General features: G+C 42.5%; 4 protein-coding genes across 6 annotated transcripts in view; all 4 read right to left on the bottom strand.

Annotated features, from left to right (window-relative positions):
* Window positions 1-109: 109 nt before the first annotated feature.
* LOC117214166 lies at window positions 110-8,447 on the bottom strand. Its single transcript, XM_033460063.1, has 4 exons — window positions 8,152-8,447; window positions 1,806-1,891; window positions 1,514-1,738; window positions 110-1,408 (listed from the first exon to the last, which is right to left on the bottom strand). The coding sequence occupies exons 2-4, from the start codon at window positions 1,884-1,886 to the stop codon at window positions 755-757; spliced, it is 960 nt and encodes a 319-aa protein (XP_033315954.1). The 5' UTR covers window positions 1,887-1,891; window positions 8,152-8,447; the 3' UTR covers window positions 110-754.
* Window positions 8,448-9,017: 570 nt separating this feature from the next.
* LOC117214033 (hyaluronidase-like) lies at window positions 9,018-11,772 on the bottom strand. Of its 2 annotated transcripts, none has more exons than XM_033459955.1 (5): window positions 11,598-11,772; window positions 10,676-10,893; window positions 10,172-10,598; window positions 9,604-9,808; window positions 9,018-9,507 (listed from the first exon to the last, which is right to left on the bottom strand). In XM_033459955.1, the coding sequence occupies exons 2-5, from the start codon at window positions 10,818-10,820 to the stop codon at window positions 9,274-9,276; spliced, it is 1,011 nt and encodes a 336-aa protein (XP_033315846.1). In that variant the 5' UTR covers window positions 10,821-10,893; window positions 11,598-11,772; the 3' UTR covers window positions 9,018-9,273. The 2 variants fall into 2 exon arrangements, with proteins under 2 accessions (XP_033315846.1, XP_033315789.1); XM_033459898.1 differs by having other exon boundaries at window positions 11,253-11,772.
* Window positions 11,773-13,814: 2,042 nt separating this feature from the next.
* LOC117213974 (glycylpeptide N-tetradecanoyltransferase 1) lies at window positions 13,815-16,880 on the bottom strand. The gene is made up of 8 exons (XM_033459770.1): window positions 16,737-16,880; window positions 15,957-16,192; window positions 15,664-15,874; window positions 15,472-15,588; window positions 15,243-15,413; window positions 14,985-15,165; window positions 14,630-14,893; window positions 13,815-14,565 (listed from the first exon to the last, which is right to left on the bottom strand). Exons 1-8 carry the CDS (start codon window positions 16,844-16,846, stop codon window positions 14,407-14,409), a joined length of 1,449 nt encoding a protein of 482 aa, XP_033315661.1. The 5' UTR covers window positions 16,847-16,880; the 3' UTR covers window positions 13,815-14,406.
* Window positions 16,881-17,985: 1,105 nt separating this feature from the next.
* Window positions 17,986-21,372, bottom strand: part of LOC117205040 — a 52,468-nt gene continuing 49,081 nt past the window's right edge. The window contains exons 5-6 of one of the 2 annotated variants that reach the window (XM_033443097.1): window positions 20,454-20,528; window positions 17,986-20,271 (exon numbers count right to left, since the gene is read on the bottom strand). In XM_033443097.1, coding sequence (XP_033298988.1) covers window positions 20,068-20,271; window positions 20,454-20,528 — 279 coding nt within the window. In that variant the 3' untranslated portion in view covers window positions 17,986-20,067. Of the gene's footprint in view, window positions 20,272-20,365; window positions 20,529-21,372 lie in introns of both variants that reach the window. The other variant, XM_033443088.1, reaches the window with a different exon arrangement.

A 21,372-nucleotide genomic window follows, 5' to 3' on the forward strand; every position in this document is an offset into this window, starting at 1 on the left:
TCGCGACCGTTCTTCTTTTAGTTTCGCAGGAATTTTATTTGTTGTTTTATTTCTTCGAAAATTGGAGAATCGATTCGTCGGGAAAATGATCGGGGAAGTACCAGGAAAATGTTGTACGGACTTTGTTTATTCTCTGCGAGACAATGGATATAATGTATACTTTTAAAGCAATCAACAAGATATAACGCCTTTGGACGTCTACAATGGTTGCCAGTTGTGCTAATTACGAGCTAAAAATTCCGAACGTACGTATATTCCATCATTAGGCGCGCGAGTATATTAAATAGTTAATTAATATAATAATAATTAAAATATATATTAGAATTTCTCTCTCCCCTTTTTCTTCGTTTCCGTATTGTCAACTTTTGCTCAACAACGTTTCCTAAATACGATTAAACCCTGACGAGATTTCTCACATCGAACCCAAGTTTCCAAGCTAGCTTCTCAAGAGTAACAGTTTAAAAGATATCCATCTTTTGCTTACTAAAAAGTACATATAAAAAAGAAAGAAATAAGAACGTAGAATTTTCCTATTTACAGATATATCGTTCGCGAGATAAGTCGAATCTCTAGTTTCTAGATCGAATCGAACAATTTACTACGGACTGGACTAGGTCACGAATGAATCTTAACAAATATAGAGAAGATATGATCTCATTCGCTAATACCAAACACGTTTCTATCAACTTTGTTTGATCGAAGTTTCAAACTCGACGAAACACGCGTTGCCATCACGAGACATACATTCTAAATCTCAGAAATCTTTCTTCTTATCCTTATCTACTAATACGTTGTCGTGGTAGCTGATTTCCTGACCGGGAACAGCTGGATGAAGATAGTGCGGTTCCACGTCGATCTTCTCTTTCACGTCGGGATCTAAAACCATCGAATGATGAGGTCCTCGATGAAGCACCGTCGTCGAGTGATGCTGTTGCTGTTGTTGCTGCTGCTGCTTTCCAGTCGATTGATGCTGATGTTGATGCAGATGCTGATGAGTGTGCTGCTTCTCCTCCTCTTGGCCGTACTTGTCCAACAACTCCCTCAGTTTGTCGAAGTCGATGTCCTCATCGATTTTCGAGAACAGCTCCTTGGCCCCAGATTGCTCCAACTTCTCGGAGTCCTTGAGCTGCTTGAAGAGCTGTAAGAATCTCTCGTTAGCCTGAACACCATCTCTGGTGGTATTTTTGGAGGAGTTCAAGTTTGGGTTTTCCAAGAGATCTGGTTTTTCGTGAACGACGTTCACATTCTTATCCAAGTTCTCCACGGTTAATTGTTGAAGCAGAGTATTGTAATCTGGCTTGATCCTAGACGTTTCCATACAGGAGCTGCAGGAACAATTGGTGATAATTTGCACTTTCTTCTGCATGGTGATCGGATTGTTCGTCTCGTCCTTGCAGTCCAGCGTAACCTAAACGATCAAATAAACTAATCAATTTTAACGAAACACCTTCGCAATTTATACAGTCGATCGATGTATGTGGCTTCCGAACAGCTGATACATTTATTCGCCTACCGTGTGCCAAACGCTGTCCAAAGGCTGACAAGAGTCACAGTAAGGTCTGATTAGGTCACCAGGAGCGGAAGGTTCGCTGTGTGGCACCATGTACGAGAAACAAGCTCCCACGCAAACGTTGTTATCCAATTCCTGTGAGGAGCATTGCGGCCACGTGACGACTTGCTTTATGGGAGTCGTCTTGCACCAGCTGTGCTTGTCGGGGTACAGTACGATGTTGTGAACCTTAAATAACCAGTAACGTCACTCTACGGAATAAATCAAAGGGAAATCGAGTGAAAGATCGATGAACCTTGTGCTCGCGATGGGCGTGTAGGGTGGCCGCCTGGAGGAACAGCGCGATCACCACTGTCAGATGACACGTCGGTCGCATGATCCCTGAAACAACAGAAGGAGAGAGAGAGGGTATCCGAATCTTTCCGACTGGACGGTCGTTGCCAATAAATTAGTGGCCAGGTAAAGAGCAGTCAAATTTCTAAGTGTGCCCGAACTTTCTCCGTTCTGATTTGTCGCGTCAAACATAATCGAGTATGGATAGCCGAAGAGACGAAGGAATTTCGCGATTGCGATTCGAGGCGCGGCGTGCATCGTGTGCACGTGTGCACAACGCGTATTCGTTGGTCCCCACCCCGAATGAATGAAAGTCCGTGGCTCTCTTTCTCTCGTGGTGTGCCTCTCCCGAGGTCTCAGGTTCGACGACCGTCTGAAATTACGTCACCGGGATTTGTCGTGGTGCCGCTTCTCCATTCTTCCTTTTTCTTCATTTTCGCATCGCGTGAATTTTGTTTAAAACAAGCTACACGCGGGGAGCATCGTAAACGCAGGGAGAGCTACCGAGCGGTTTTTTAGGAGGAGGAACAGGGGTGTTAGTGAAAAGAAAAAGAGCGGGAAAGAAGCCACATCGGAACATCGCGGCAGCGAGTTCATTCATAAATCGTTAAGGCCGATTCCTTGATTCCAGTCGAGAGCGGGATGCTCGAGTTTTAAGTCACCGAGATCTTAAGATAACGGAATTCCCCGTGGCCTGACGGGATCGAGAGAAAAACGAGACTTTCTCGTGGATATCTCGACCATAAATAGCGGCGGATTTAAGCTACGAGGTTTGAATACGGGATATGCTCCTTCCGCCGGTATAAGACATTTTTTGAGGTCAGGTCGTAGAGGGTAAAAGTTTCTTGTTGTTTGTGAAAATTTGGGAGAGGAATCGTCGTTGGCTCGATCAAAATTTCAATTTCAACGAATAGAGTAAGCAAAGACGCGAAGGAAAAGACAAAGAGCCGGGTAGATTTAAAATCTTTACCAGGAAGCAATCAGTGGCGGAGGAAGCGCAGTCTCAATTATCGTGACCAGTCGAGCTTGCACGAGCTTGTTTTATTTCCACGGAGCAATCGGTAATGAAGCAATAATTCCGCAGCAGCGTGGTAAAAGGAACGAAGGAGCATTACGTGTATATGTAGACCGGCTGGATCGATGGCGACCGAGAAAAAAAGCGTCAATCTCATCGTACGATCTTTCTTGATCTTTCGGAGATCACCACGGGAACAAGTGGCACGAACGACAAGGTAAAAGGATGTGCAGGCCCAATTACGAGAGATCGGCCCCTTTTTTGGCCCTCGAAAAATCTCGGATCCGTTTCACCGCGGAGCATCAGGGAACCCACCACCGTGCATCCTCCGTCCTTCAGGAATTTACTTTGTCGTTGGACTCGCGAGTTGAATTCCTGACAACAGAAAGAATCTCGTCCCTCTACGAACAATTGGTCGCCGGTATTTCCAGGAGAGGATCAACTTTTCGTTCCCCTCCGTTGCATTTCAATACCGATCTTTCGACCTTTTCTTATTCTTCCGCGGGCTTCCTCCTTATCCAGCGTTTCATTCGACGAGCCTCTTTTTTCCATCGTTCCTTTCTTAGGTCGAATCCACTATTTCTGCTTCTACTTCGAAGAATCGCGCCGGCATCGCAGGGTTCGACTTATCAAGTCCGATCGAATAGTCGAAAATAAAATTTGAAAGGTTATCGGTGATCCTCTTGCAACGTAACACCTGCTGCAAATTGGCCTAAAGATACGATAGTCGAAAAATTAGAGCTCCCAGCTGATTCTTGTTGAATCACCCTGTACGTGGCCACGAGGGGAGGTGTGCGACTACAAGGTTCGGCCGCCCATCTCATTTCCACAAGCGGTGATTTGAATGACCGAGTAGGATACAACAGGGACGTACTTACTTAATCCGGACGAGTCCGACGGCTTACAACAAGCAACATTATTATCTTTACATATTGTGTCGTCTTTACATATTACGTATCTTCGTGCCTCTATCAGACAGACCGCGTTAAATGTCTACAATGGCGAAAAATCAATTTTTATCTACCTTTGATTTATCGCTTAAGACACGCTGTCAATGGCAAATATTCTTCTTTCAATTATTTTCATCGAACTTGTAGTTCAAACTACTAGAACTTAAAAGAAGACGAGTCAAGTACGAAGCACGATCGACGTGAAAAATAACGAGACGTTGGAGGAAGAGGATCGAGATAAATACGGCCCTGGCCGGGTCGCAGCCAGAAGTCCAAAGCTCTTTGTTGCTGCGCCACCTTCTCTTCTCGCCTCTAGGTCCGTGTCGGTGGCATGGAGGACCTCCGGTCCACCTCCTTCTCCACCTTCCTCCCAGTCCCGTTCCTTCGATTTGCTCGTGTCGTCGAGAAACGAGGGACGAAGACAGGCTGGCCAGAGGCGAGGCAGAGCGAGCGAAAGAGTCGACAGAAAGAGACGGTAGAGGGTCCTGCGCCCAGCCGCGAGATTAATTTGATTTTCAACCAAATTTGACGCGCCCCCGAGCCTAGGCGGCCAAGCACAAAGGGTGCCGCGATCTGTGCACGCTACAGACGAGATCTGTTGGTTCGGTCGGCGTTGGCTTCTTCTCGCGGGACCTTTTAAAAAGCACAAGGATTAAATCCGTTCGACTCGAGCTTAACACCTACGAGAACGAGCGGCCCGCGGACGCGACGTGCCGCACTTCCAGGAAGCTTCTAATAGGAATTCATATTTCATTCGGACTTTCCCTTGGCGAGAGAAGAATTATGTTTGGCAAACCTGAACGACGACTTGGGGCGGGCCGAGCGGAGAACGCGTGGAGAATCGGCGTTAAACACTCCGTAGGATTTTATTGTTCGGCTCGAGCCGTTCTCCGTCAGATTATTCTTCGAATAACAAACTATTTGTCGTTATTAAGAAAAATGTGAATGCGAATGGAGAATAGACAAGGATGAGAGGTAAAGCGTAATCGAACCAAAGTTTGTACGGCCCTGATGCCCGAGGCACGCAAGATACTTTCATGATCTCTTTGCCGATGTGCCACAGTACTTAGGCGCGAGAGAAAAGAGAAGAAGGGGAATATTCGCAGCCAGTACGAAGGAAGGAAGAAGAAACACTAGGAGTAAAATGGTTCAAGTTGCTCGACCAATGGTAGTCGTCGGTGAATACGTATAGGTTCTCGCTGGTGGTATCAAAGGACTAGAGCTACTCCGTAGCTCGATCACCTTCACCATGCTTCATCTAGGCATACCCATAAGCGGAAGAATGACTGGTGGGTACAGAGAGACGAAGTAGGAGTTTCTTATTTTTCGAATTCCTCTCCTACGAGAGAAGCGCAACCGGAGAAAGGTATATGCACGCCTATGATCGTTTCGTACCGTGAAATCTTGCATCGACGAAGGTCTCGGACTTCGAAAAAAGAAGGTCCGAGAAAGAAAAACGGTACGCGGCCCTGATTATTGCGATAGATTAGCGTATAATTTTGGAGCGCAATATGTTCTTCCATTTTAATGAGAAATCCCTATCTTTCGATTTGGTCTAGCCCAATTTCGCATTTTGCGACCGTCCTTTGCTCGTCTTTTTTCCGCAATACGGTGCCGTGGCCGAACTAATAGGGGGGCCCGCAGGGTGAGGGTCCAGAAGGGGAGCAAAATAAAAGAGGAATCGACGAGAGGGAGGACGCAGAACGCGCCAAAAGCGAGAGGGAACCAGAGGAAGGCAGGCGAAAAGGAGCGAGAAGGTAACTGGGGAGGGTCTGCAAGAAAAAGAAAAAGAGAAGTTTGCCAACAGCACCGGAGGAAGCCCCGAAAACACGCTGGACGTGTGGCGCCATCTCGGCTCCTTTTTTTTCTTCCTCCTTCTCCGCCACTCGCCGCGCACACCCCCCGTGCTTGTTCCTCGTGCTTTTGTTACTTCGCCCATACTAATTCTTCGCGAGCTGCACGGCGTGCCCAGAGTGCGTGGGGAGAAATCGACTCGAGAAGGGGAATGGGCCCCGAGCGAAGGGGAAGGGGCCCTGTGCATCGACCAGTGTCGGATTAAGCTGCTTTCGCACCCTCTTCGTACCTTGATTAGATCGCAATTTTAAGCTCGCTAAAATTTCAACACCGCCCGTAGCGGTTTCACGCTTTCGAAGTCTTGATTATCGTTGCCAACGTCTGCCGCGTTTAAGTTTAGACGTGTCTCTGACTGAACTGTACCGGCCGAAACTAGGAGGGTACGCGCACGAAATATGATACACCTGTGCTTTTCGCCTAACTATAAGCTCCGTGGAACGATGGAATTGTAATTTTTTAAATTGATCGACAGTAGAATCGGATATGAACGTAATCGCTAAAACACCGAGGGGCAGCAAAAAGAGGAAATAGCTAGTGTGTGTACCGCCTTAAGAATTCTCTCTCGGTGTGGTAGCCCCCACGAGAGCGCGGTCCACATACCTGCAAACGAACGTTCTTAAAAGGGAGGGCAGAGCCCAAGAACAGGTCGTTAAAATGTAATGACATTGTTGTTTTTAATGCTCGCCTCTTTAAAACGGGCCCTTTCGTCTTCCTCGAGCTTGCTCGCTACTACCTCTTTCGCTCTCTCTTCCTACTTCTTTCCCGTTTTCTGACGAGAGATGCGAAAAAGCGATCGCGAGTCATCTTGCTCCGTTTTCATCCGATTTCCTCCCTTTTTACCTTTCTTCTCTAGGAAAAAAGAAACGTTCTCGCGGAGAAGGCATAGATCGGAAAGAAAATGAAAAGCTCCGATTTTATTCCGAGAGATATGGCGAATTTCTGGCTTTAAATGTTGCTCTCACGAAACAGGCGGCAATTTGTATGTCATTACTTTAATGATCTTTTGTGGCAACCGATAACCCGTTACCTGAGCTACAGACATCGTACCCACTAAAAGATGACACAGCTACTTTTGGTCGCTTCTGCAGCCTGACCTCGCAGCTATCGGTATCAAGTGTCATGGACCCCCAGGAAGCCTTCGATTTTTCTTACCTCGCTACGTGTTGTACAAGCCTAGCCGAGGAATATTTTTAAAAAAAGAACGTAGAAAGAGATACGCGTGAACGCGTGCGTGTAACCGTCACGGCCAACCAGTGAAATTTTTTGGAGAAGACATAATCGTGCCACTTAACGATAGGTTGGAGAATACCAATTAAACGAGAGGTAATACACTGTTCATTTTCTCGTGTCCAATTACTCGAAAGGCGCGAACATGGTCGCATTAGCGACTGTCGGTTCCAAGCTCGCTTCGGCGATCCTCGACTACCTGTAGTTTTAAAAAGAAGCGCACCATAAGATGTAATTAAGCGTGGACCATTCTTGAGAGAATGAGACTGGTTGATGATATTACGATGTTTACGGAATGAAGTAACATGTCCAATAATAGACTTTATTTTACGTATCTACAATTTGTTCAAGGAATTATCGTGTCTCCTTCGAATTTCTTTTCCCTTTCTTCTTTTCTCTCTTTTCTTTTTTTTTCTTTTTTTTTTTTTTTGACTACCGTAACTTTGCTATAAATTTTCTAACAAAAAATGTATCTAGTTTGCGAGATTAACTCGCGTGAATGTTTCGATCGAGAAAGCCGAGAAATCGATGGTAAATTTTTGTCAGAGATTTTGGGGAATTAGCCAATTAACTGCACGGTGGCAAGTCGAGGCAGTCGCAAAAGGTCTTCATTAGAAAGGACCCGATGGCGAGTTGGCTACCGCACAACAGTTTAGCTTGGAAGTTAAGTGTTGCGTCTAAGAAGAGCTATCATTAACTCGAGAATAGGGTCTGGTATTAGGATTAGTGGGCAAAACGTTTTGGATAGGGTGTTTCTCAACTATTTAAGTCCGGAGTCCCTGTCCCTTGGCCACTTTCGAACAGTCTGTGATCATCGCAACTTCTCTCAGCTGGTGTTAACATTCCTTTACTTCGAATGGAGACCACCGGAAAGGGATCTGCCTTCCGGTGATCGTGACGCAAGAGAAAGATAGCGACAGAGTGAATCGAGGAATCGTACGCGCCTTATACGCTGTTATACGCTGTTGTTCGTTGTTATAGTATCGGTACCTATCGGTGTCTATAATTGCTTTGAAAAAAACATCTACATGAGGTCAAGGGATCGTCACCAGGGAACACTGATAAAGTATGGAGAGCCAGAAAAAAGCTAGAGTATTCCAAGTACGAAATCTCGCTGCTATTTCGATATTGTTATCGAATCTACGATATCGTGGATTCCCGTAGCACACGCATCACGTAGTCTGGCAACTCTGGCAACGATCTCGAGCCACCAGCAAGCGTACGGCGGCAGCCTTGGCTTTTCTGAAGAAACTGTCACTCACCTCCGTGTACGTCAGCGACGTTGCGAACTACGCACCACTCTAGAAATTTGCCGAGAGCAGAAAAAGGATCGGCAGACAGTTTCGAAAACGGGAACGATCTCCGTGCGATAGTCTGTTGCTCGCGACTTTTCACTCGTTCCTCGGCCGGAACTTCGCCGTTCTTGCCCCGCCGGCGATAACAACCGGATCAGAGGAAGATCTGTAGCGACAAATTTGAAGAACGGTTTGCCTCGAAACACGGAGATCCGATATGAGGTTGAGCCGAACCGAGCTGAGCTGAACACGAAACTGTGCTGCCGATCTCTCGTGTTCCGTTCTCCTCCTCCTCTTGCTCCACCTCCACCACCACCGGAGTCTCCTTCAGCTCCTCCTTCTACTCGGTACGTTCGGTTCCGCGCCGTTCTCGTTCCGTTCTCTCTCTTTCTCGTTCTCGCAGCTTCTCCAGGTATTCTCGTGGAAACAGAAAGAGAAAGGATCATTCTCTGAACGAGATGGAGAGGGGAGGAATCAACGGTAAGCAAGAGAGATCTTTGACTACCTCTACAACGACGTCGCGTGTACTGTAAAAAGCAAGATCGCCCGAGGCCTTACACCTCGAACCAGTAAAACTTGTCGTACGCTAGTGCCAAAGTGTGCTCGTCCCGAGTTTTGATTGCCAGTTTAGCTGTTACCTCGTTTGTCCGATTATGAGAAGCGATTCGGCCGTCTTCACGATGATACTAGACGAAAACCAATTCGTTTCGATCTTTCAGAGACGTTGGTGACAGACCATAGGGTTGACAAATGAAAGAAGAATCCGACGAGGAACAGTACGTCTCACGTTTGTTGGGAACTTCCACTTTTCGGAGATAGAATGAAAAAAGTGGTAGTTTCGTAGGAATTTTATTTCGATCGCTGCTCGAATACGTCGCGCAACATCTCCAAGTATCGTCTAAACCAGTAGTCTTTGGTTTCACTTTGGTGTCTCGTGTTTGATATCTTTCTATTTCGAAGGTCGAACAGATCTCCTACGTATGTCATGTATGATAACCATATACGTAAGCGACAGAAACTAAAGATTTTTTACAATTTCTCCTAATATTTTGCCTCTTTTATAAGAGAATCGGTATTCCAAGTGCTACGTCAAACTTGGTCCACGCTCACATCGATTCTGTTGTCCACAAGAGTGCTGTTGCTTTGAGTCAAGCCAAGAGCGGTTCGTCTAATTCGATCTACAATGGGCCCTAGTTCGTTGTTTACGTATTCCTTGAACTCTACGCACTTTTGCCTGGTATTAATATCGTCGGAGCTTCCCCAAAGGATGAGACCGTCGGCACCGAGATCCATGATCTTTCGTAGAGTCGCTTCGAGATCGTCCTGCACAGAGAAATCCATTTCGAAGATCAACCGATTTGTTATCGAGTGACGTATCCTTCAATACCCGAAAATTGTTTTTTACGTAAAAAGACTCACCTTGCTCAAATACATATCCCTCTTATCTTGGTACTTGTACCAATAATAGGGGAGAACCTTCTTCCTAATCGCCATTTGTTTTGCTATTCTCAAGGCTTCTCTGACACGGCCTCCGACGAGACCGACTCGTTCACTGCTCGTTAGGCTCAGTCTGAAGTACACCGACGGCAGGAGAACGTCTTCCAGCTCGAACAGCCATGACATTCTGAATGGAGAAGCACACGAGTCTGGTTGGACTTATCGAGAGAACGATTAGATAAGACGGATGTAACTCCCTCAGGACGGTTTAAATTTTCATCAGAACACGATTCTTGACACTGACCCACTTAAAGTCTGAGTGTTGTAACGTCCACGGCCGATTCATAATCTTGTTACCTTAAATCTCTAAGAAATTTTTTTCACGAAAACTAGAACGCACGATCGGTTGATGAAATTCGTGACGGTACGATAAATGCGAGCGATATTCGTGCACAATGGTACCGATACGGTCGTACGACGGATTACCTAGGAGAGTCACGACATTGAAGATGGTCACGATCGAAATAGAGCAACTTTGTTAATTACATACTTATCGTTTTCCAGCATCGTAGCGCTGTCGCACTGGGAACTGTGTTGATTCGGTGTCAGATTGTAGCAGTAGGGGTAAGCATAGTATCCCCAACTGGCGGACGGTCTGATCTGTTTGGCAGCCTTCAGTGTCTCCTCCATGAAAAGTTTCCCGTATTTCTCGAATCTTCGTTTCGCTTCCTGCTCGACGCTCTGATTGTCCCAGAACGGATGCTCACGACGAACTATCTCTATGGAGAGTTTCTTATAAGGCTGGAGGGAAGCCCAATTCTGTCGGAAGATTGGCCTCCAACTTTCGAAATCGATCACCCCCACACCGTGAAACGATTTGTCTGGTATCTGATTGATCAAGTGCTCCCGAAATACTTCGAGATGCTTGGTGAGATTGCCTTCTTGCGGGACACCACCGTTTCTCGTCACTACCTTTCCTGAATAACGTTCAAAGTTCTTTCCTTTCTCCAATCCATCGATAGTCTCACGGTATAAGGAGCGAGTATTGTTTTACCGTTCGGGTCTGTCAGCAACGCCGGGAACATTCCAGGGTCGTAAAGGATCGCGATCTCGTCACCGCGGAAGTTATCCATCGAATTCTGTAGAATGCCATATCTCTCCGATACTTCTTCGAAGTGAAGCCCGTACTTATGGCACATAAAGGTGGGCACGTTCCAGTAAACGTTGAACTCCCTTACGGTTTCGTTGTTTTTGGGGCTGGTCGGTATGAAACTGACAAGAGAAACGACGTGTTAGCGAAAATCGAGTCTCGAAAGCGCGGCCAATGACACGAATTAGATAAGATATTTTCAGACCTGAACTTGAACGCTTTATGGGTATTTCAGGAGTTACAGGATGCGCTTGCCAACATTCGCGTTGTCCTTTTTACTCTCCGATCTTTTTTTTTTTTTATTTTCTACGGAAAAACGCAACGTGCCCGTTGCAGCACTAGGCCGCAACACGTGTTCCCGAGAATAAGTTTTAATCGTTCTCTGAACGTACGGCTTCTCTAAATTTAAGACGAAGGGTGCGGAAGAGAGCAAGTTGACTGTTTGCAAGGCATCTCAACGATTAACACGTGTGTCAAGTACCCGAGAAAAAATGCGTCGATCCGAAGTACGGGTGCTAGCATCAACAGCACTCGGAACATCATCTTTTCTGTTACGATCACGATAACCGAAAAGATGAATCGAATGCACCGACTAGCGGGCTTGATAAGGAAGAGACGCGTAGAATATGTCCGCGTGAAATCACCCAGCGGGTACTTATTGATTTTATCCTGCTTGCAGATGGGACTAGATGACTTCACGAGGAACTCGTCAGAGGTCTTCGTGAATAAACGTCAACGACGATGGTACAACAGCAGTGCGACTGAATTCCGCTCGATTTCAGGCCACTATTTATTCCACATCGTGTGTCTCGTGTTCCCCACCTACGTGTTCGTCAGCGCTTCGTGCTGTTATCTGCTCCGGGTATTGTTCGGTGATTTCTCGTTTCCGTCTTTTCTTTTCTCCTTTTTTTCTCCTTCGCATCGCGTAAAAGGACATCACGCGTTAGTGATCAATCTTACTGACAATTAAAGTGCATTGAGCCCCCTATGGAAACAGCGCGAAATCGGTACACTTACCTGACCAAGGACCATCCGAGAGTTGAAGGCCTTTGCCGGAGGATCGTTAACAATGTTCCGTCATCCAAATCTGTAGTTCACTTACACAATGCCTCGACATCACGATCGCCCGTAGTTTCAAATCTGCCAGACGCTTTTCAAGGACCATCGTTGGAATTAATAGCATAGTAGTACTCATACAGGGTGTCTGATAATTAGTCGTGCAAACGCGGAAGAGATGACTCCTCATGAAAAAAATAAATTAAAAATGTAAAATAATGTTTTCGCAGACGAGGCTTTGTATTCAAAAAACAAAAGGCAAGCGATTTTGAAAGTCTGCCCGGTGCACATATACTAGCTGTAAGTTTCAACTCGCAGTAGTAATTAGAAATAATAGCATGCTATTTATATTGTTAACCGTGTTATGATATCAAATAATATAAGAATACTATATGGATGACATATGCGGGTAGCTCATATTTCTACGTGATTCCTGAATTATCCTTTTTCGTAGTGCTTTTTATACATTTTGCAATCGTGTCGAATAGAAGAAATTTTCCAGCGAAGGAAATGAATCCGTTTATCGAAGGACAAGTTTCTATCTCGCGAAATAAATTTGTCTGTGAAGGAAACTCTAATCAAACGTTAATTTTACTTGCGATTAACGTTCGAACTTGAGATGATAATTTTCCTCATACAAACAAAGCAATTTGGCGCGTTTGGAGGTAACGAATGTGTCCTTTTAATCTTAATGGTCGGATTGATTACCTGAAGCATTTTTACAAGACTGTTAAGCTCCCTTTCGTGAGCTTCTTTTGACACATAAAGATAATAACGGTAGGATAACGACCAAGGTAACAATAAATTCCATTCTTCGTCATTAATCATGCGAATAGTACCATAGTAGAGATAAATGTTTGAAATATTTGCCACCTGTGAATATAATTGATTTCACTAGGGAGAGCTAAATTCTTATTGAACATAAATAATTAGCCATTGTAAGAGACGAACGGTAGCGAAGAAGATGAATTTTAATGGAAGATAATACGGCAAATGTCTGTAAAGAATTTGACATCTGTGGAATATTATTGTAGAATTGATCAGTGAATTTTTTACCGCCAAGTCGTACGATTAAACATTTTTCCTTGTCATTATTAGTTTGTACAATCGTTATTCACTTGTGTGTGCATTAAAAGATATATTATTTTCCAATGTCATGTTAAATATTTCTAGACAAACATATATATTCATAGGGTATCTAGAGGACAATTAATCAAAGTTCAATAAATTAAATCATTTATCAAGAATGAGCACTCGCAATTTAGACAATATGTAAATAGACGATATGTAGACAATTAGAAATATTAGCATCGTAGGTAAATAGAAAAAATGGGCGTGTAAATATCAGCTGTTATAATCGCCACGGGGCCATCATTTCGCGCCTTTTATCTTGAAAAGACCTTGCATGTCGGTTGTGCGTATACTGTGTTAAATATTGATCTGCAGCAACTGTTACAAAGACCTCGGCTCGTATTAGGAGCACACGCTGCTCTCATAAATGAATATATGTATATGACAGTCGAAAACGTTTGCTGGAAGAAAATAAAAAGAAATCTGCTGGCTGATGTTTTCCAGAAACGTAAAATTATCTAAAACGCAGCTTGTAAAGATATATATTTCAATGAAGTTTACATTTAAACAACGTAAATTACTTTTGATGCCGTACCGTTGGGCCAGCGGTGTTTCCCTTAATGACAGTCCTTAAAAACTGGTTTCTTTCGGTGTCTTTTTAGTTTTACCGCTATCTAATCGGCGCCGGAAGCAGGTCGCTTGTTATGCAACCACGTGTTTTGAACGTACCGGAAAAGAAAACAGTACCGAAGCTAATGATCGAAAAATGGTGGAATCATTCGTGTCAGCTATAAACGTATCACGTACGATAAGGAAACTTTATTTCGTGCTGGAGTATACAACTTACAAAGGGGAAATGAGATTTACGATATAAAGTCGGAGAAGGAAGAACGAAGGGGGTAAACAAACAAATGGATCGCTTTATACTTCGATCTTCTTTTATTTAAATTTTTCTTCCACTGTCCACTTCGGCATACCTTGCGGCCTATTTAACCAAAACAGACGCCGAGGGAAATGTCTAATTCCAAATAAAATAACGCCCAAGGAGCTTTATCGAAAATTTTGAAGTAACTCTGCGGTCGACGATACCTGTAAGAAGGAAACTTGCCCCGCATGGTTCTTGTAAATTACTAGAGCATACGATAATTATCTACATTGCTCGTCACGCAGATACCTATATACACGCGTTGCACATGCATATTTTGATCTTGAACTAATGTCATGATCAAGGGTTGAGACAGAGACTCCCCAAAGATAACATCCACGGAACCGGCGAATCCAATGGAACGTGCTACTTTGACTCATTTAAGGAAATATTAATTTCTTTCTATCGTTCAATATGCTTTGGATGCTCGTTAGTAGAAGACAAAATTATATTTGCTTCCGTTTCCATGTATTCCTCCTATATTATCCTAATAATATTTATTTCCATCGTTTATCGTCGCTTCCGTATCGTAAACTTGCACGTGCGAAAACTTCTTTTCTAGGCGAATTCGTTTATTTAGAACTTATTGGAGCACCAAACCAATCTTTCCAGGTGTCATGCTAGGACAACGCCAATTATATAAATAATATTGCAGATTTCCGTCACCTATACCAAACTTTAATGGCTCTAAGAACTCTTTGTTGTCCATGAGATCCAACGCATTAAATACGTCAAAGTCGAGCTGAAAATAATATATAAACGATGGTTTTTTCTTATATAATAAAGGTACAAGCAATTACACTTACATTACGAGCCGATATCAATGCATCAGTCATGAGTTCGAGCCAAGGAGTCGCAGTGGATACGTTGTAAAAACTGTATGCAGCCCTGAGAGTTTTGTGTGTTTGGTGATGCATTATGGAGCTCGGCAACGTGTAGTAGCTAACCATGTCAGTAATTTTACCATCGTTTTCTACTACAAAACTATTAATAATCCCGTTCTGTGGGAGGAACCAATGTCGGAACTCTTCGACGGAGAAAATTGGAACCAAGTCAAATTTCTCCAAATACTAAAACATGAGTGATCTTAATATTCTCTGAATTAAAACATTAACATTAATATTTCTAGCAACTGTAGTATTCTCCTGAAAAAATCATTACATCAGTTAATATTTTATGAGCTTGAGGTATATCTGCTTCAACCAGTTTCCTAAATCCTGGCACTTTTGTATTTTCTGGCAGTTTAAACAACTTTAAAGTTCTCTGCATAGTCATATTGCGAGACAAGTGAGAAAACTTCACTTCAATTAATTTCTTTGGATTGAGAGAACGATGCCAATACCTTTAAAATCGAATTCATAGTTAAATGATAAGAAATAGTGATATAATAGTGAGATTGGTTGTGATGCAGGTACACACCTGCAAGTTGCTATTGGTTTTGGCAATACAACACCAGCGGTATAAACAGCCTGGAATATACCTTGAAGATTAACTCTCCTAGTTATTTCACGTATTAATACTGGTGCAACCCGTTTTGACCTCAGTTTCTTGTGCACGCATAAGAAATTTATTTCCACCATTTTTTGAGTGCTGAAATTTTCCTTACATTAGCTAACAGGGGACAGACTAAAAATAATTTGAAACCTACTGATTATAAACACGCAGAGTAGCTGGAATAGCGGAAATGAAACCGACTAGACGTCCGCTTTTAGTCACACGTACCCCACAGTGCCATTCTTTGCACCATCCAGGGGATTGCAGTGCCCTAGAAACATCTTCTATTAAGTACTTAATTGAACTAAACTACATTATAAATTTCATTAGTTGATATTTTGTTTACCACTTTAAAAAATTAGGTGGGTAATCAAATCTAAACATAGCATCATCATCTTCCACATAATTCTCAGACAATAAAGTATATAATTCTGACAAAACTAAAGGATCATCAAGGTTTAAAGTATCCCATTGGAAGTCTGCTGGTAATGAATAAGGTTCTGCCCTGATTGATGTTTTGTCAGATTCAATGGCTTCATTTTTAACTATTTTTTCATCTGCAGAAAATCTTCATAATATAATCTGGTCAACTTAAAATTATTGTTTACCATCGTGAAATGTAGATCTTAAATTGTTTACCCATTTTTGGTACTGGCTGCGTACTCCAAAACTGATAAGGCTTTTGCATTGCCTCTTCCTGAGTTTTAGCAGGTTTCTGCTGTATATTAAAAACCTCCATTGCCATTTGGATGTCTTTTATAGAAATGTTACACGTGCTATGCATTTCATGTTCATCTCTGTGGCCTGTGTGGTTGTGATTCTCACCAGTGGCATGCGCCATCTTGTTCTTCTTCTTACGATGTCTCTTTTTTGAACTAAATTACAAGTATTATCCTTTTATTTCTTTATGCGCTATCAGTAAAAGAAGCACAACTCACACAGGCATACACAATGCAAGAATAAATTAAGAATGCAAGAAGCAACAAGGAAGGTACAGGATACATTGAAACTTTACATGTTGAAAATATCTTCAAGGATAATAATATTTATATACAGGAGACACATTAAATATTACATACGATTATATCCTTATAATATTGAACACTTATAGTGCTATATATACCTAGTTTTGAATTAGTAGGTTACTATGACACATAAACATAATTCTAAAGTACCCAACTCAACTACGGGGACAAAATATAATAATATGAGAAGCCTTTTATTATTTCAAATTAATAATAAAATATTGTTATTGATAATTATATAACGGTTAATAAAAAATAACATTAAATTACGTCTACGGTATTGCCGGTCATCCATAACTCGTATTCAAAGTGAATCGAATCAAATGCTCTCCAATCATACCAATTGAAATTACACGGCAAGTACTTCGTAGGAATCGAATGAACGTTCGCTCACCTTTTAGATTTCCCATCTTTTTCGTGAATCTCATCCTTCTTAGCCTCCCGTTCCACAACTTGACTCTTTTCCTCCATTTTAATATAGATTTTGATAATGCGCATGCACATGACATGGTGGCTCCCCCTAGTTGCGCTTACACGTAGAAAAACGGGTCACGTGATGTACGCCATGACTGTTCCTTCGAAAAGTTGTATCGCGTCGGTGTGCTTAAATTAATTCAATTCTTTTAGTAAAAATTTCTTTATACGCCAACAAATTACTCTAAATAATTTTTATACAGTGTAGGGATCGCGAATAGTATAAAGTTTTTGATCGGCAAAAGAAATTATACGCGTTTTCTTAAAAAGTATTTGGTACGCCTAAGAGTCGTTCTATCTCGTAGTGAACGCGCGTTAGATAGAAATAAATTTCTCGGACCGTTTATCTGAAAACTTCGAAATTAGAAAATACGCGTTTACGGTAGTTTGGAAACGTATTAGCGGTTTCATTGACGAGATTGAGAATGTTTCGAATCGACTTTCCGTGGAAAAAGAAGCGTGGGAAAATTCGAGAACGCGGGATTTTCAAGCAGCGAAGGAAAGCAATATGGCGTCGGCTGCGCAGCAAATTTGGCGGGAATGTTTGGCGCCGGTTTTATCATCGATGTTATCTCTTCGAATGTTTGTCAGCGTGTAATGTGAGTCAAAATAAGAATCAATTATTTTTAACGATATCATTTATTTTGTTTTAAACCGTATTGCAAAGCCAATGAAGATAGTAAAATGTATTTTTATAAACGAATAAGATAGACAAATTTGAGGATCGGAAAGTTACTTATAATTTGATTAAGTAATTAATCCACCGATAACCGATTCCTAATTGAAAGACAATTGTATTTGACTCTAGTCCGTACACTATTCATTGTCTTTTTATCTTGAAATCAATAGCACTTTTCAATATCATACAATACTACTCTAACGTGGTTTCATTTTTTTTTTTTTGCATATATTTTTAATATTATATAATTTTCATTGAATTATACTATACTATATTATTTCGATACTGTATTCAATACTAAATCATTACGATAACACGTAGCACATGGTGCGTTATCGTTAGATTGAATATGCTTTGCATAGCACAAATACATTGCATAACATACATCGCATAAGCACATGTCGTGCGTTATTGGTTCAAATGGATCAAGGAATTCGGGTTGTAATAAAAATTGAAATTAAAAAAATTTGAGATTCATATACTAAAATTATTCCATTGTGTGACAGTCTGACAATTATAGTCTTCTTTATTTCATTACCAACAGTATTCTTACATCTTCATGCCGAAACAATGTATAATTTCTATATCATAATATATATTCATTTATTCATTTATATATTTATTTATTTATGTGTATAATTGTTAATAATTGTAATAGCAGTAAATAGTCTGTAGTAGGCGAGTTTGTAGGTATGTAAACAGCTTTTAGGTACGCGTAATTCCAGTTTATCGATAATTCAAATCCCGCGTACGTCCCGTTCGCATAATTTATGATTTGCATATCTATTTGTCAAACTGCGGGCAAGAGCAAACTCCACGATTTGCTAGCGTGCCGCGATATTCCAATGTTTTCTCTTTCTTTTTTTTCTCAGCTTTTCTTAAGAAACCCGATATCCACGGAAACTGAACGGTTCTTGCTTCTGTTCGACGATTGAACGATAAGAGTCGAGTGGAAATTGATTTTCGAACGAATCTAATCTCGCTTTTAGCGCCAGATTTTCTTCTCTTTGTCATAAATTCTGCAAACTGGCTGGTTCTGATATCCAACTAAAGGAAACTATCGCGTTCTCGCTTTATCAGATGAATTGACAATTAGGATAATTAACGCTTTATTAACACAAGAGAAGTGTTATTACGGAAAAATAAGATGATACGATAGAAGTAATATTATTACGTGGGAATAATTAGGAACTTCTTTTCGCCTCGGATACATAATTAGCGATTTCTTTGAAGTTGCGCGCGAGCAACTTAATTAAGAACTTTCCATGTAAATCAACATTCGCTTCTCCGACTCGAAGAAAACGAAAAACTCGATTGTTCCGCAGGACTAGTTAAATATTCGACCGAGAGATCGATGTCCAAGTAAATTAGGTCTGACGGTGTACTCGTCGAGTCGCGAACGAAAAAACCGTAGAAAGGGAGTAATAGAAAAGGTTTGTTATTTTATTTGTCGAATGAAACACATGGTCGTGAATCGTACGGGGAATTCGCGGCTTCAGTGAGCAAGTGCCTTGAGGACAACGATCGATCGTTGCTCCAGCAGGTACTGAAATTCAGAATGAATCAGCAGGGAACAAGCAGCAAACGTTTCATTTGTCTTCCCGCGTCTCGCTCTTTTTTCCACCTCGAGGAGTCGAAATGAAATTCCGCGTGTCGAATCAGGGCCTTTAAAACACGAAAAACAATACGGATCTTCACCCCCTAATATATATCAGCGTTGACTGTTCTCGATCGAAAATGAAATGCCCCTGTTAAATCAGCTGTATGGAAGGTATTTGAATTTTCCTCGCTCGCTTTGGCACTGCAACTCTGTAGAAAGTTTAATCCGTAAACTCGAACTTACATCTTAGTTTCGCCTTGTGTGTGTGTGTATTTTCATTTTTTCATTTTTCTTTTCGTTTTCTAACAAGGCATAGGCAACTACGCTACTACGAGAAGAGAACAATTCCTTTTTCCATCACTGAGAGTCTTTAAAACGGCCCTCCGTTAACTATACATGCTTCAGACAGCGCAGGATTCTCCCGGAGGATCCTGGCGACATCTCTCTCTCTCTCTCTCTCTGTCTCTCTCTTCGGGTGACGAGTTCGTACTCTTCGAATCTGTCAACGAAGAGAAAGACGAACAGGCTTCTAATTTCCCTAGCTTATCTTACGCAAAAACACTCGCTCGCGCGATAATAGTACACGATTCGCGATTTACTTCACACCATCGAAAAACAGAGACGAGACGGTGGAAGCTGATTAATAGAACACAGATTTTCCCAAAGCTTCGACTCGAGAAGCACGGAGCCGCGAGTACTTTTACGAATAATTTTTCCTTAGGACTCGAGGACTTTTTAAACGTTCGAAACATGGAAAGTGTAGGTGTAACAATGACAGGATATGCTATCAGTCGAGAAGAGATGAGAGTATACAAGTAGGACTAGAGTCGCTTCGTTCGATAAGAAATAGATGGATTGCGAAAAAACGCGTTTTATATTCTCGAATCGTAACTCCGGTGGGGGATAATTCCCGAGCTGCCTGGTGCACGGCTGATGTCTTCTAACTAGAGATTCTTCCGCGGTGCTGCTTCCTCAGCAATGATATGCATAGAAGAGTGAGGCCATGAGCCAGAGTGCGCCGCCCCCGTAGAATCGGCTGCCCTCGACCCCGTTTCTACCGGGTCGTTTGCGTTTCGACTTCGATTTGGCGCGCCGTTTGCGCGAGAAAATGGCGTTGGTGGCGTTGGTAGGCGACTCGATGTTGCAGTAACTCAGATCGCAGCAGCTGATGCAGATCTAGAACGAAATAACCGAATTTATTTCACCCGGTCGCGTGGCTTCCTCCTCTCTTCCGTGAGAGAGAGAGAGAAAGACAGTTGGCAACACGAACTATGTGTATGCGGCTGACTAGATAGAGAACAGTCAAAAGAGAGGGCAAGCCAGGCCAGGATACTTTGAAAAAATTCGCTATTTCGCACCTGCTGCGTGTCCACTGGGATGCAACCGACCGAGGCAGGTCCGCATTCCGCGCTACTCACGCAGCTCTTGCTCACCTGAAATATAAACGTGCTTTTTCACGGACCATTGTGCGTCAGGGGCATGTTACATTCGATGCGTCATCGTTTTGTATCGGCTTGTTGATACGCTCGTTCTCATTTTCTTCACGATGCAACGGGGGCTGTTTTATTTTCTATCTAGCGATTGTCAAAGTATCGATTCCCGGTCGTTAGGATCTACGTCGTCGATCTTTTTCTCACTGTTTAATTCTTAGATGTTCGATTTCGCGTACACAGAATGTTCATCTCGGCGATTGCTACGGGTTTTTTCCGCTTGTTTCCCTTCCTTTCTTTCCGAGCGTTCTGAAACTTTAGAGAGAAAAAGAGAGAAAAAAATGAAAGGAAAGAAAGGAAAAGGAAAATATCACGGAGGTTTCACTCGAGTCTTTCGTTTGAAGCGAACGAATCGCCGCACGGTCTGAAGCCACTGCTTGGAAAACGCTTTGTTCCGCGTCATCTGCGAATCTTCCCACCATATCGTTACGTAGATATTCGCATCTAAGAATCAATTAATCGATGAACCAACAAAGCCGAGAACGCGTGGAAACCGCGAATAGGTGAATTGATAAGCTCTAATTGATTCCGATGTCCATAATTGAAAGAGTTTTGGAAAGTGCTTAGTCGGTGGATGCTCTTAAGGGAAGCCATCACTCTTCCGCTGTGAATTCAGTTTCGCAAGTTTATCCATTAACAAACACGGAAATCGATAATGCGTTTAACGCTGGGAGAAGCTATTAGTGGGGCTAGTGATAAAATTTCGGATTGATCTTCATCGGTGGCAGGCGCATCGTGCGTACAATGGTTTCGTGATGAACGTCGAACGTGTCGATTTTATCGTGGC

This window comes from Bombus bifarius, unplaced genomic scaffold (assembly GCF_011952205.1).
Source record: "Bombus bifarius isolate JDL3187 unplaced genomic scaffold, Bbif_JDL3187 scf7180000007966, whole genome shotgun sequence".
Taxonomy (NCBI): domain Eukaryota; kingdom Metazoa; phylum Arthropoda; class Insecta; order Hymenoptera; family Apidae; genus Bombus; species Bombus bifarius.

Coding starts and splice junctions, on each gene's coding strand:
- LOC117214166 (XM_033460063.1), bottom strand. CDS start 1,886: ATGCGACCGACGTGTCATCTGACAGTGGTGATCGCGCTGTTCCTCCAG. Junction 1,739..1,805: donor ACGCCCATCGCGAGCACAAG/GTTCATCGATCT, acceptor TGGTTATTTAAG/GTTCACAACATCGTACTGTA. Junction 1,409..1,513: donor TGGACAGCGTTTGGCACACG/GTAGGCGAATAA, acceptor TTGATCGTTTAG/GTTACGCTGGACTGCAAGGA.
- LOC117214033 (XM_033459898.1), bottom strand. CDS start 11,314: ATGATGTTCCGAGTGCTGTTGATGCTAGCACCCGTACTTCGGATCGAC. Junction 10,599..10,675: donor GTTGCTGACAGACCCGAACG/GTAAAACAATAC, acceptor AACGTTATTCAG/GAAAGGTAGTGACGAGAAAC. Junction 9,809..10,171: donor ACGATGCTGGAAAACGATAA/GTATGTAATTAA, acceptor TTCTCCATTCAG/AATGTCATGGCTGTTCGAGC.
- LOC117213974 (XM_033459770.1), bottom strand. CDS start 16,846: ATGTGCATGCGCATTATCAAAATCTATATTAAAATGGAGGAAAAGAGT. Junction 15,166..15,242: donor AAACCAATAGCAACTTGCAG/GTGTGTACCTGC, acceptor TCGATTTTAAAG/GTATTGGCATCGTTCTCTCA. Junction 14,566..14,629: donor CATTGATATCGGCTCGTAAT/GTAAGTGTAATT, acceptor TATTATTTTCAG/CTCGACTTTGACGTATTTAA.